Below are 13,452 nucleotides of genomic sequence, written 5' to 3' on the forward strand. Positions count from 1 at the left end.
TTTAAATTTTATTTGCAATTTTAGCCATTTTAGCGATCACTGAAATTATGTGACCACATAACTCTGTGCTGTGACCTGCTGAAATTAAACGTCTACAGATTTTGTGGTGGCGTGTCCCTTTACTGACCTTTAACCTGTCAGGTGAGCAAGTTTGTTTCTTCCTGAACACTCGACGATTCAGAAAAAGGTTCCGAGGGGAAAAAACTCTGCAACATGACATCGCCTACCGAGTTGCATCAGCTGAGCCGAGCGGGGCTGGGAGGGCGGGGCCAGGAGGCGGGGCCAGGAGGGCGGGGCCGAGTCCAGTTGGCTGATTTACTGTTTGAACTCACCCTCAGAAAAAGTCTGTTAGTAACAGTGGAGTCACTGAACGCAGACGGATTTCCTTTTTCACTCCATCTGAAGAAACACGAGTCAGCGTCTGACGAGTCAGCGTCTGTTCAGTGTTCTCAATTCCAACAGTGTTCTCAAGAGAACACTGAACAGTGGAATTAAAAATATCCTTGTTAAAACGAGATCTGTTACACGTTGTTTATGACGCATCTGGGAGAATTGGAGGCTGACGACGGCGAGACACGTGGACGGACTGTGCACTTTCTTGAGAAGTCAAAATTCTCAAGAACGTGCACAGTCCGTCCGCCTGTCTCTCCGTCCTCAGCCTCCCAGAAGAGACAGACAGGTTCACGTTCCGTCAGACGGACGGACGGACGGACGGACGGACGGACGGACAGACAGACAGACAGACAGACAGACAGACAGACAGACAGACAGACAGACAGACAGACCGGGGGCGTAAACAGCACAGGTCGTCGGATTCTGGGAGCAGAATACTTTATTCAAACGTGCTGTGACAGAAGAATGACTGGACACGTAGCGTTAGCCTTACCATCGGCAAAGTGAACGACGTTCAAAGTTGAATATCAAAAAAACAGTTTTTGAATGAATAAAAAAAACCCAAAGAGAATTATAAATTAAAAATTTGAGCAGACATTCGTGTGCTTCTTGATTTGACATCCGGCTGCTGGTGAAATAATCCTTTTCTGGAGCGCTAGTTACCATGGCGATCCATCTGCTGGCGTTAGGCTCAAACCTGCTGATCTCTCTTCGTGATGCGGGGTTCAAAGGTCAAAGTTCACCACAAAAGCGTGTAACCTCTTCCTCTCCTGGTTGGAGTCGAGGGCTTCCTCTGTAAAACAGGAACCGTGAGCGAACGTTCGACATCTTCTTGGGTATAAAAAACGGGACGAACAAGTTGACTACGACGGAGACCAGACTTCATCCTGAGAGTCCGAGTCGTCCGGCACGAATTCCCTCTTCCTGCCGTCAGCCTGGGCCCGTGAAGTGGCTCCGTTGATGTCGGTCAGCGGCACGTAGGAGTAGTCCTGACGCTCGTGGAAGCGAGCTGCCGCCGCCGCCGGGCCACGACAGAAGCGTGGGAGGTGAAGCAGCAGGCTGAGCGACAGCAGAGAGGCCAAGGTGAGAGAGATGATCAGCCACGTTTGTCTGGAGAGAGAGAGAGAGAGAGAGAGAGAGAGAGAGAGAGAGAGAGAGAGAGAGAGAGAGAGGAACGGGTCTCTCTCAGTTCTGGTTCCTACGGGATCTTGGGAGGGGAAAGTGTCATAGCTTGACTCGACCTTTGACACTTACTCAGTGAGGTGAGGCTGATCTCTGAGGGCGTCTTCCTCTCGTCTCCAAGACGTGATGATCTGATTGGCCAGACAGAATCCGGCTGTGGAGGAGGAGGAGGAGAAGAATTGGAGTAGAATACAAAGATGTCCGTCATGCCTGATTTCACTCAGTCACTGTTTCTAGTTTTCTGCCAAAAACTTTGTAAAAGTGGAACCTTTGACCTGATCCTCAGACACGCACGCATGCACGCACACACACACACACACACATGTCTCTCTTTAGTTGTGAGGAACCCCATTGACATAATGCATTCCCTAACACCTTTACCCTAACCATCACAACTAAATGCCTAACCCTAAGCCACACCCTAACCTAAACCCAATTCTAACCCTAACCCTAAAACCAAGTCTTAACCCTCAAACTGCCCCTTGAACTTGTGAGGACCGGCCAAAATGTCCTCACGTCAAAATGTCCTCACAACGATGGACGATGGTGTAGAGCCAATATTGTTGCTCTCAACTATAGAAATACGTGTGTGTTTGTGTACCTATGTGTAAGGTGTAGTTGGTCTCTGTTGGCAACGTGGCGTTGCAGCTTCCTGTCCGCGGGTCACACGGACATTGGTGGTCGCAGCGACACTCCTGAGCGCAGGACAGCCCAAAGAAGCCCAGAGGACAAACTGCAATGGGGAAGAAACAGGAAACATCATCACAAACCAAAATAAACCTGTGAGAACATACGCTCATCACACTAAATCCAGTCAGAGGTAAATGTTTATTGTTCAATTCAATTTAATACAAGGGGGAATTAAATTTACTGTGGAAACCTTCTTCACAGGTGTTGCCGTGGAAACCAGGAGTGCAGGCACAGCGTCCGCGGACGGGGTCGCAGGAGCCGCCGTTAGCGCAGCCGCAGGTCTGGTTGCAGCCGTCGCCGTAGAAACCTGGCGGGCACTCTTAGAAAATAATAAAAATATAAATACAAACATTATTAAAATAAATAGACGTAAAGAGTCAGTTTATAAAACACACCAGCAACTATAATGTACCAGGACATAAACACACAATGTCACCAGGTTCGACCGTATTATTTGAATTTTTATATTAATATATACATCATCATAATCATTATTTAGGTGCAACCAAATATTTAAAACTCGAGCGAAAATGTGTGTGTTTACGCAATCAGTGTCGTGAAGTCCGAAAAAGAACTGCCGAATATTGGCGGGTTGTGTTGGTTGTGAACGTATCATAATTAATAATGAAAAATATCAGATTTTTGTTTTTCACATCGTGCGACGCTAGTAAACTGCGACGACGGCACAAAAAGAGGTCATGACGTTGAACGAGGCTCTAAGTTTATTTTGTTAATTTATTTAAACTTCTGAACATTTTAACACACATAAAAGGTTTTGAAAAATGATATATACTTAAACACAATCCCGCATAAATCTAAGATAAAATTCAATAATAAAAAAAAGAAAAGAAAAATAATATGAATGAATGGAGCTCAAACCTTCACCGAGGTCCAACAGTCTCCTTATCAAACCACATTATGATTTTTATTTGGATCAGGACCGGATGATTAACCTATAGCATATACGTGTGTGTGTGTGTGTGTGTGCGTGTGTGTGTTACCTTGGCTGCAGTTGCGTCCTCTCCATCCTGCGTCACAGACACAACCATCTGCAACAGACACATGAGACGCTGTAGAAACACATCACCTCTTCACGCTGGATTTATCGTCTTTTGAAGACCTTTTTCTTTTTTGCTACTGAATCTCATGAGTCGCTGCTCGTCACTGCGAGGCCGCAGAGAGAAACATTTCTAAACCAGGGGTTGTGAGCCACTCACCGGCGGTGCAGACCCCGTGAGGGCCGCAGGCCGGCGGGCGACACACCAGTGTGTCGCAGGCGGCGCCCTGCCAGCCCCGCCCACACCGGCAGCTTCCGTCCACACATTCGCCGTGTCCGCTGCAGTCTGGCGGCCGACAGCGCCGCCGGTGAACGCACAGGACGGTGGAGACACGCCGGGCACAGCGCCACCTACCGTCTGGAATGCTGGGGGAGGGAGGGAGGGAGCAGATCAGGGAGCGGATCCAGATCTCTTTGGAACACAACGGCCTCATATACGGCAGCACACGTGTGTGTGTGTGTGCGATGGATTACTGGGGCTCACCAGTGATCAGAGGGGTAGCTCGCCAGAGAGCCGTCCATCACGAAGGTGGAGGACCCGCCTCCGTCCAGGTTGATGGCGTTGATCACGCCGTACTTCTTCAGGAACTCCGCCACCTCCCAGAGACTCATCCTGCGCCAGGGAAAGGAAACAAGGAAGGAAATGTATAAACAGGAAGGAAGGAAAAAGGCTGCAGACGAACTTACGTGAAAAAAGGAAACATCAAGAGAAACCGAAATGTAATAATCTGATACATGCGATCGTCTTCGGACGGTGGAACGTGTGAGATTGATGAGACACTGAGGGTTGAGACGGACGTCAGGTGGTTTTAACCTCCGCAATGAGCTGCACCATCAACCACCTCTTTGACCTCACCACACCTAGTCTGTCGATCTTTGGATCTGTCCATCTATTGATCAGGTCTTTTCACAAGCACAACAACAGAGCGGACATGTCTGAACATGTCCGCTCCCTCAGCAGCCGACAGCAGGCTGAACTCTGGGTCCATCCACTGGCTCTAAAGTGACCTCACACACAGACTTTCTCACCCACACACACACACACTCTCACCCACACACACTCACGTCAGTGTTGTCATGACGCCTCTTCTTCACCGTCAGAGGACGTGGAACACGTCAACGCACGGCTTCGGTGAACGGACCGGAGAAGGTGCGGTGCGTTCAAGTGCATCAATGATGAGTCACCAGACAGAAAGTTGACAATAGTTGAGTCAACGACCAGGATCGTCGCTCGGCAGAGATCAACTCATCCTTAAATTCAATCAGGCAGCAGCAGATCTCACACACTCTCGTGGAATCCGTCAAGGACTCTAGTGTCGTAATGGCACTGCTACGAAAATCAATTTTAAGGCGTAATCGTCAAACATAAAATTGATCTTCATCCATTGATCCATGTACAGTTCAACACACGATCCCATTTTTAACTCTCAACATTAATGTCTGAGAGGAAATGTGACTCTGTGAAGTTCAAGGTTTGACTTTATTTTGCTGCATTTTTTTTAATACTGTGGTAAAGGGACGCGTTCCGAGGCGACCCACGGAGAGATAAAACAAAAACTAGATTTTTCATTTTTCACGTCTGTGTCTGCTCTACAGGAAACTACATCTAAATGTAGCAAATCAAAATTTATATCTGGAAAAATGCATCAGAGTTAAAAACATTTCTGAATCCAGCTCCGTGCTTTTCTCACCCTCTGACTCCGGTCTGTCCGTCGATGTGGAAGAGGACCAGGTTACCCTCTGCGTCGTGACCCACCGCCACTCTGGCCGACAACACGTCCACAAAATGCCGTAAGTATCCTGTGACAGTACGAGAAGATGAATGTTAATAAAGTAGAGAGCCGCAACCAACTGAGCATGTGACAGGGGACACTTTATGGCGGCGCATCGCCGATTCAAAATTCAACGCGAACGTGACGTATTCTGGACCGTTTTGTGCAACAACTGTATTCAACACGACGTAGAAACATGGAGACTCACACGGAGGTCGGGTCCTCCTCATGTGACTATATTTAACTCAAATTTGACGAAAAAACATTGTGGTTATACATATATGAACACACAGTTATATTACAATATATTACATTTCTGTGAATAAGTTCTTCTAAATGTTACACACTGTAGCTTTAAAGCCAACCAGTTTGGGTTAACATCTCAACTCCAGTTTTCCGTTTTCTAAATCGAAGCCTCCCCTGTTCCGTCAGACGGGACTGAAAACCTCCGGACGGTACAACGTCAGGAACGTTTCCGGACACGCACCCGTCTCCTGTGTCTTGTCGCACTCGGCCTCCAGGCTCTGGTTGATGTAGACCTGGCCGTTCCTCAGCAGCCACACGACGCCGCTGACCAGCTGGACGAACGGGTTGGACCGGTCGGACACGTCGTCCTCCGACAGATACCTGGCGAGGGCAGACAGACGTCACAACATCATCGTAGGGAACACAAGAATGAGTGTCATAGTTTTGGGATTTTTCCTCATTTTATGCGGAAATAAGACGACTTTTTGGTTTTTACTCGTCGCCATGATGTTAAAAGTGATTGCACAGCATAATGGGGATGAAAAAAAAACTAGAGTCCGACTGATATGAGCCTGATCGGAATATTGGTATCGATGCTTATGTTTACCGATATGAAAACTTTTATTGCACAGAATAAACAGTGCAGAAATTTTGGTTATTTTAAATAAATTAAATGATATAATTTTTTATTATTCAGGTTTTCTTTTTATTTATGGCTATGCATGACAAAGTTTATGGTTAAACTGAAAAATATTGAGCCTCAATTACATTTATTTGTAATAAAGGTTTGGCGACGACATCTTAGGACAAACACATTTAAAAATATTGCGATATATAACGTATATTGCGATATTATTAATAGGCCATATCGCCCAGCCCTTAATATATATATATATATATATATATATATATATATATATATGGGGTGCTGTTAAGGAATGTGATTAAAATTAAAGAACGTTTAAATACAGACATTGGTTTCAGGGTCGACTAGAATCCTCATACTGGTGTGATTGTCTGCATCAAATGGTTCAGTTGAAGTGCTTTGGAGGAGATTAAAAAATATCCCGATATACGATATATATCGCGCTATATTTTTATAGGCCATATCGCCCAGCCCTAATATATATATATATATATATATATATATATATATATATATAAATGGTTTCGATAGAAGAGGATTGAGCCTCTGACAGACATGAGAGGCTTCAACCAGCTACTTATTAATATGACCTGATGTTTAACTCCAGGTTCTTTTGTTCTAATTTGGGATTTTTTTACAGTTGTTTTTTAGCTTCGTACAGTAGCCAGGCTGCTGGCAGTGAGTTGGCCGCGATGCTAATGCTAGGAGCCAGAAAATGAAGTCGGAGCTTCAGCTGACAAACGCTATTTCTTGTACTGCGTAATCTCCAAAGTGGCGTCGACGACTTCCTCAGGAGCGCTGAGGAAAGGTAGCTTCGTCCTTGAAATGTATTATTATTATCATTACGTCAGTGACCAAACAGTAATACCACCTGGGGCCATTAGGGGGCAGCAAAGCTGCCTGTTGCCTCTTGTGGAGCTCAGACTGAAATCTCTCAAAAATGATTCGATGGCTTTGGCATTTATTTTGTTTTTCTCGCAGACATTCATGGTCCCTAGTGACAGTATCCTCTTGGCTGTGGTGTGACCCCCATGTCGCACCACCAACAACCATTCAACCATCCCTGCCTCTTCTCTGGGCGTGGTTCAGAGGTTCAGCAGCTCCTCCTGGGGGGTCCTGAGGACACCGGTGCAGTAGCTGTGATAAGAATTCCCGAATGGCCTCGTCTGACTCCTCTCGCTGCGAACCCAGCTTCCAACAGCCGTGGGGTCAAAGCGATGTGTCGGCACGTTACACAACTCCAGACCGCTCTGAACTCTGTGGTTTATTATTACTGCTGCGATGTCGCCTGAGGTCAGGCTGAGGAATCACGTTACCTGAGATCAGATGGCGTTAACCTAGAGCATCAAACCTCCACCGAGGCCAGACAATCCTCAAGACCCATAAATTATTTCCCTCGTCCAAGGAGCCGATGTTTTCACCGTTGTCCGTTTGTTTGTTTGTCAGCAGGATTATGTAAAAACTCCTGAACACATTTCCAGTAAACTTGGTGGAAGGATGGAACAGGGAGCAAGAAAGAATCCATAACAATTCCGGTTCAAGACAAAGGGACGAATCCAGGAAGAAAAAAAAAATCTCTTTCCTTCACATTGGACGTTTTTCTTTGTAACATTTTCCCAGTTTCCCCAGAGAATAATTCATGGATCTAGTTTAAAAAATACATAAATCAAGCATATTAAGTGGACTGATTATATGAGCGTGCGAGATTTGGTGAGAATCCAAATTAAAAAATCTGGATCCAGTGGATTTAAATGTGGCGTTGTGACAAAATATTTTTTTTTTGTGGATGAAGCAACACGTTTTATTATAGATTAAACGTCAGTTTGTTTTTGTCCCGAACGGTTCAGGACAACATGTTGAACACACGGAGGACGAAGCAGGACAATGAGGTTGTGTGTGTGTGTGTGTGTCTGAGGCGTATCTTGTGTTTATTGTACTTTTTTTATCCGAGGCGTGTTTTGACCCACAGGAATTCCTGGGATTACTGACCTCAGGTATCAACAAACATGGTTTGTAGATAAACTGTGTGTGTGTGTTTGTTTATTGACCTCCCGGTGGCTTTAAAAACAGTTCTATCCTGGGAAAGTCATCGAGGAATCGCTTTACAATTATTTATTGAACCCTGCATGTTGTGAATCTTTTACAGAAACTTACTTTATTATTCATTAATCTGACAGCAGCTGTCTGTCTTTGTGTCTGTCCACAGTGAGTCATCATGTCGTGTGACTCGTCCAATCGAACTCCACCGGAGGTCAAACATCGAAGGTCCATGCAAACAGGAAGTTGCTTGATTCTTCTTCAGGTGGTTTAAAATCGGACAAAACGTGAGCGGCGGCAGCGGCAGGGACGAGAGGTGAGGACCACAGATTGTGAACAAAGATGGACGACATGACGGCTCCTCTAGAGTGAAGCCAAATCGTCCTGATCGCCCCCTGGTGTCTGGCTGCAGTACAGGTCAAAAGCCCCGCCCACTTCCATGTTAGCAGATGAGACATGGATCAAAGTTTGAAAAAAGTTGACGTGAAATAACTGGTTGTTCGAGTGCTCATGTTTCTGGAAAACTCTTCCTGTCAGTGACGGTTCCACTTCGTCATCGTCACCGTCCCTGCTCTGACTTTTCACAGTCACTCTTCCTCCTTCATAGGAGTTTCTGTCACTAAGCAACCGACTGCAGAGGGAGATGTTTTACTTCCTGTTTACACCACGTGACCAGTGTAGGCGTGGTCAAACATTCCTGACACAATCAAAAACCTAACACATGAAACACTTGAAGTGCGGGGACAGACGCTGCGCCACGTACTTTGAGTAAATTATTATTTCCAACATCAACACCCGGGTCCAATTATCTCAGAGTTTCCGTCAGCGCCGCGGCCTCTTCTGCGTCTGGACCTCTTACCCGAACACAAGCGTGCCGTCCCTCCTGATTCCGAACTGGGCGTTCTGCATGCCGCCGCTGTCCTGCACCGTCCGCCCGTCGCTCACCACGTTGCCCAGACACCGGCCCGTGTCCGTGTTGAAGAAGCCGGCGTTCTGGGCGAACAGGCACTCGGCGGCACCGGCCGTCTCCTCCACCGAGGCCCTCTGCCTCATCGCACAGCCGCCAGGCCCGCCGGGCTCCAACACCGACACCGTTCCCAGCGGGTCGCGCACCACCGTCATGTGACCTGTGAAACAGACGAGACGCAGTGTGTTGGGATGACGACGACGCTTCAGGGAAACAGAACCAGAATGTGTGACATCATCACGCCTTATATACCTCATCACTAACTGCAGTTCAACAACGTAGGGAAGAACTGATGATGTGACTCAGGAAGAAATAATCTCTCAAAAACCAAAAGGACATTATTTCTGGACGTTTAGAGCTAATTTTCGGGGAAAATCACCACAATTCATCTGTAACTGCTATAATCTCTTTTTTTGTACAGAATAAACCTTGCATTTATGTTTATGTAACACAATTCAAGTAAAATAAATTTCAGGTTCTATATATTGCGTTAAACTAAAATAGAAAGCCTCAATTACAATTCTTTGTCATAGAGGTTTGATAACGACATCTTAGACATCATTGACAGATTAAAAAATATGTCTATAAATATATATATATATATGTATATATGTGTAAACATTTAAATGCCGATATATCTGTCAGACTCTACTCATAACGCTGTTATGTTTATATTGGTGATAGCGAATGGTTTAAATAAACGTCGTCAGTCACAGACTGGTCAGATTAAATCTCTTGTGTCGCTCCAGACGTAACAAAATCAAAGACAAATATCTTTAATATCTTTGACGACGTGGCTCAAAGAAAGTTTTCAGGCCGGACGACAAACAGTTAAACAGACTCTGAACTCTGACCCCTGACCTCTTACTGTTTATCTAAAAAACTGTTATTTACCTGATGTTTGGTCAAATCCGCTGATGCTTGTAAGTTTTTTTTATACGTGGATCAAAGGTTGTGGAGAAGATTAAAAAACGATCAATAACTCGAGCATCACTTGATCAATAAAGTTATTTTTGTCTTCCTCCTCCTCGTCACTGACCGTAAACGATTCTGGAGCTTCCCGGCACGTCAGTCACGAACACCGTGGACTGGGCCGCGGGCGATGGCCCGCTGCGGTCACCGGGCGGCGGCCAGCTCTCGTGGGTGGCATTGCCGTGAACGACGGGCTGACAGTCGCGGACGTGGCGGTGAGAGTGGGCGGGGCCGTGGCCGCGGGCGTACGGCAGCAGGAGGTCGTCGTCCGCGGAGACGCTGCACGGCAAAGAGAGAGAGAGAGAGAGAGGGAGAGAAGTTGTTTTTTAAAAACATAAATATCAGTCAATATATCAGTATCCAACTTTTTGGATACTGATATATTGACTGTCTGATAATCTGTCGTGCTCGGAGAGAAGTTTTTCCAGACAGGATAAGGAATGTTTATTTATTCATAAATTATTCTAAATACAGAAACTACCTGATACATTTTGAATCTATTTTTACAATTGAGTGCGATTTTAAGTTTTACTTGAGAAACAAAATCTGCACTAAATGATTACAGACGTTGGCATAGTGATCAGTATAATATCACCTGCATCATAAACCAGATAGATAATGAATTACAGAGATTAATCCATCCTGTTAAAATGTGTCTGGATGTATTAATATTCAATGAGCAGGACGGTTATGATATATTTTTTAAAATAGTATATCAAATTGCAAATACAGCAAAAAAATAAAATAATAATTGAGCCCACAGCAGCAAACTAATGTATTTGCGTCAAAATATCTTTGTAGTAAATCAAACGTCTGACTGAGTGTAACGGAGACAAACGCTCCCACAAACCCTGAAATAACTTTCCACAAACCCTCCTGAGGTCGCCGCAGGAATCCATTTTTTTTTTCAGTGTTTGTGTTTCATAAATTAAGTGCGTTTACGACATTTCATCAGCCTGCGTCCGCTGGTCCACTCAGAGTTTCATCATCCCCAGAAGGAATGTGTTTTTTATTTTAATATCGCTTATTTTCATTTGAATGTTTACTACAGGACGTGGCTTCGATTCGTGCCCGACGGATGACGTTGAAAAAAAGATGGAGGAATCATTTCTGCACCAATTCAGTAACAAAAATTTATAAACATGTCGCATTCAAAGACAAATGAGATGACTTTCTATTCTCCAATGTAAGTCTAGAGCTGCGACGGTTAATCAATTTATAATCGACTACTAAATGAATCGCCGACTATTTTCATTATCGATTCATTTAAAGTCAAAATTCTCTGTTTTCAGCTTCTAAATGTGAATATCTTCTGGTTTCTTTGCTCCTCTGTGACAGTGAACTGTATATCTTTGGTGTGTGGACAAAACAAAACATCATCTTGGGGTTTGGGAAACACGATCGACATTTTAAGGACCAAACAACTGATCGATTGATGGAGAAAATGATCCACAGATTCATCCATAATGAAAATGATCATTAGTTGCAGACTATTGTTTTTTTTTTGTCTGAAAAGTTGTTTGTGCTATTTAAAAAAAAATAGCACCTGACTAATGTGGGTTTTAAGGGGGCAATATCGATAGAAGGGTAAAAACATTTCTAATACAAATATCGACTATCGATATATATTTAATTTTTTTGGGGTGGTGGGCAATAATTCCTAATATTGACCCTTTTGTCAAAGAAACAGAATTGAGATTTGATATTTTGCAGTTTAAGAATAAAATAACCAATTTTAAACAACTTTAAGTAAAAAGAAAACACAAATACAACCAAATATATAGAAATATCTAAATATATAGAACTAAAATATTTTCTTTTGTGTTCAACTTCCCGGCATTGTTTATTCTTTACATAATATATATTGTGCAAACGTAATGTACACATGTCGTTGAAGAGCTCATATAAAAAAAATCTGTTTATTATCGTATATTAATAAAAATAATCCTCTCATTCTGACATTCGAAAAGCTAAAATTAACATGTTGATTCATTGGTTGTTTAAAAATAAAAAACATTGGATTTTAATTTCCTGTCCGTAAATAGATCAGCTTGTTTCAGCACCTGTTCCTTTTTATTTATTTATAAAAGTGTAATAGCTTCTTGATCATCACGTCACAGCAGCTGAGAGTGAAATTGTCAGATACAACAGCGCCGCCTCGTGGCCGAAGCGACGAATTTGCAGCTACATCACATTTTCTCCGGAGCCGTAAAAGAGGAACAGGTCTGATCCTGTGACAGGAGTGGAGTTCGGTATGAAGCACAAAGTTCAGTTTCTAAAAGTTAAATAACCACCAAAATGACTGTTATCAACGTGACGTAAAAAAAAACGCAAATTAAAGAAGTGATATATTCTAAATGAGGGTTAAAGGTCGTGTTTGTGTTCGGGAGTTTATCTCATGATTAACTAACAGCTGTTGTTTGCTAACTCGAGTTTACTTTGTGCGTCATTCCAGATTAACTCATTTTAAAATCCGCAACAACAACAAAAAACTTTCAACTTGTCACTTGTAAAAAAAAAAAAAAAAAGAAGAAAAAAAAGAGGAAACTTCTTTCCGTCTTCACGCTCGGCTACCTGCAGCTAGCATTAGCATTAGAGGGTTAGCTCAAGACTTTAAACCCGACTGTCTTACCGGGGTCTCCGGGTGTCGGACGACCGGACGCAGAGGCACAGCAGCGGCGGCAGCAGCAGCGGCCACACAAGCTGACATCTCAACGACACTGCGGCCATATGAGGAGAGAAGACGAGCCTGACAGAGTCCGGTCTCCTCCCGCATCATCCGGCCACAGCGCGACCGGAAGGTAAACAAACCGAAACACACTACTTCCGCTTCTTCTTCTTCTTCTGGGGATTTTTTGGCCAGCAACAAATTGGCGCATTAGCGCCACCAACTGGTATGGAATGTGCCAGCATTACTATTATTTACTATGTAAAATAAAAACTAAATGAATATTCATTAACGTGATCAACTGGATTACAAAAATAATGTCATGTAATCTGGATACTTTTGGATTACCTCAAAATCAATCAATACAAAAATATTGCACCTTACCCCCAAAAAAGTTTCACAAATTAATCTTTAAAACTGTTTTAACACCAAAAACATTTTTTTCGACGCATATAAAATGCGTTTAGTATATTCAGCATTTACCAAAATGTTTTAATTGGCAAACCTGAGAGGAGTAATGTACACTACAGTAATACACTGTTGAATAATGTTGTATATATATTCAAAAAATATATTTTATATCGTGATTTTAAAAAATTGCCATATTTTAAAGACATAATCAAAATGTAATCGAGTAATTCTTGACAATGTAACTATAATCTATTAATACTTTTTTTTTTTCAAATGTAATCCGGTCTGATTTTTTACTGCCCAACCCTGATAATAATCATGTAAAAAGTTTAGAAGAGATTATGAAAAAAAATAAAAATTGTCAGAATCATGAGCTGCCGTGTCGACTTCCATAAATTGTCAAACTCAATG

The 13,452-nt window shown here is 43.4% G+C and overlaps 1 protein-coding gene across 2 annotated transcripts; it reads right to left on the reverse strand.

The window, feature by feature from the left end:
- Positions 1-814: 814 nt before the first annotated feature.
- nagpa (N-acetylglucosamine-1-phosphodiester alpha-N-acetylglucosaminidase) lies at positions 815-12,780 on the reverse strand. 2 transcript variants are annotated; one of them, XM_035607557.2, is made up of 12 exons: positions 12,595-12,780; positions 10,030-10,241; positions 8,883-9,150; positions 5,582-5,721; positions 5,014-5,122; positions 3,807-3,935; positions 3,483-3,688; positions 3,267-3,314; positions 2,447-2,584; positions 2,177-2,308; positions 1,648-1,729; positions 815-1,503 (listed from the first exon to the last, which is right to left on the reverse strand). In XM_035607557.2, exons 1-12 carry the CDS (start codon positions 12,690-12,692, stop codon positions 1,257-1,259), a joined length of 1,809 nt encoding a protein of 602 aa, XP_035463450.1. In that variant the 5' UTR covers positions 12,693-12,780; the 3' UTR covers positions 815-1,256. The 2 variants fall into 2 exon arrangements, with proteins under 2 accessions (XP_035463450.1, XP_035463452.1); XM_035607559.2 differs by having other exon boundaries at positions 2,456-2,584; positions 12,595-12,779.
- Positions 12,781-13,452: the final 672 nt, after the last annotated feature.

This window comes from Scophthalmus maximus, chromosome 10 (genome assembly GCF_022379125.1).
Source record: "Scophthalmus maximus strain ysfricsl-2021 chromosome 10, ASM2237912v1, whole genome shotgun sequence".
NCBI lineage: Eukaryota > Metazoa > Chordata > Actinopteri > Pleuronectiformes > Scophthalmidae > Scophthalmus > Scophthalmus maximus.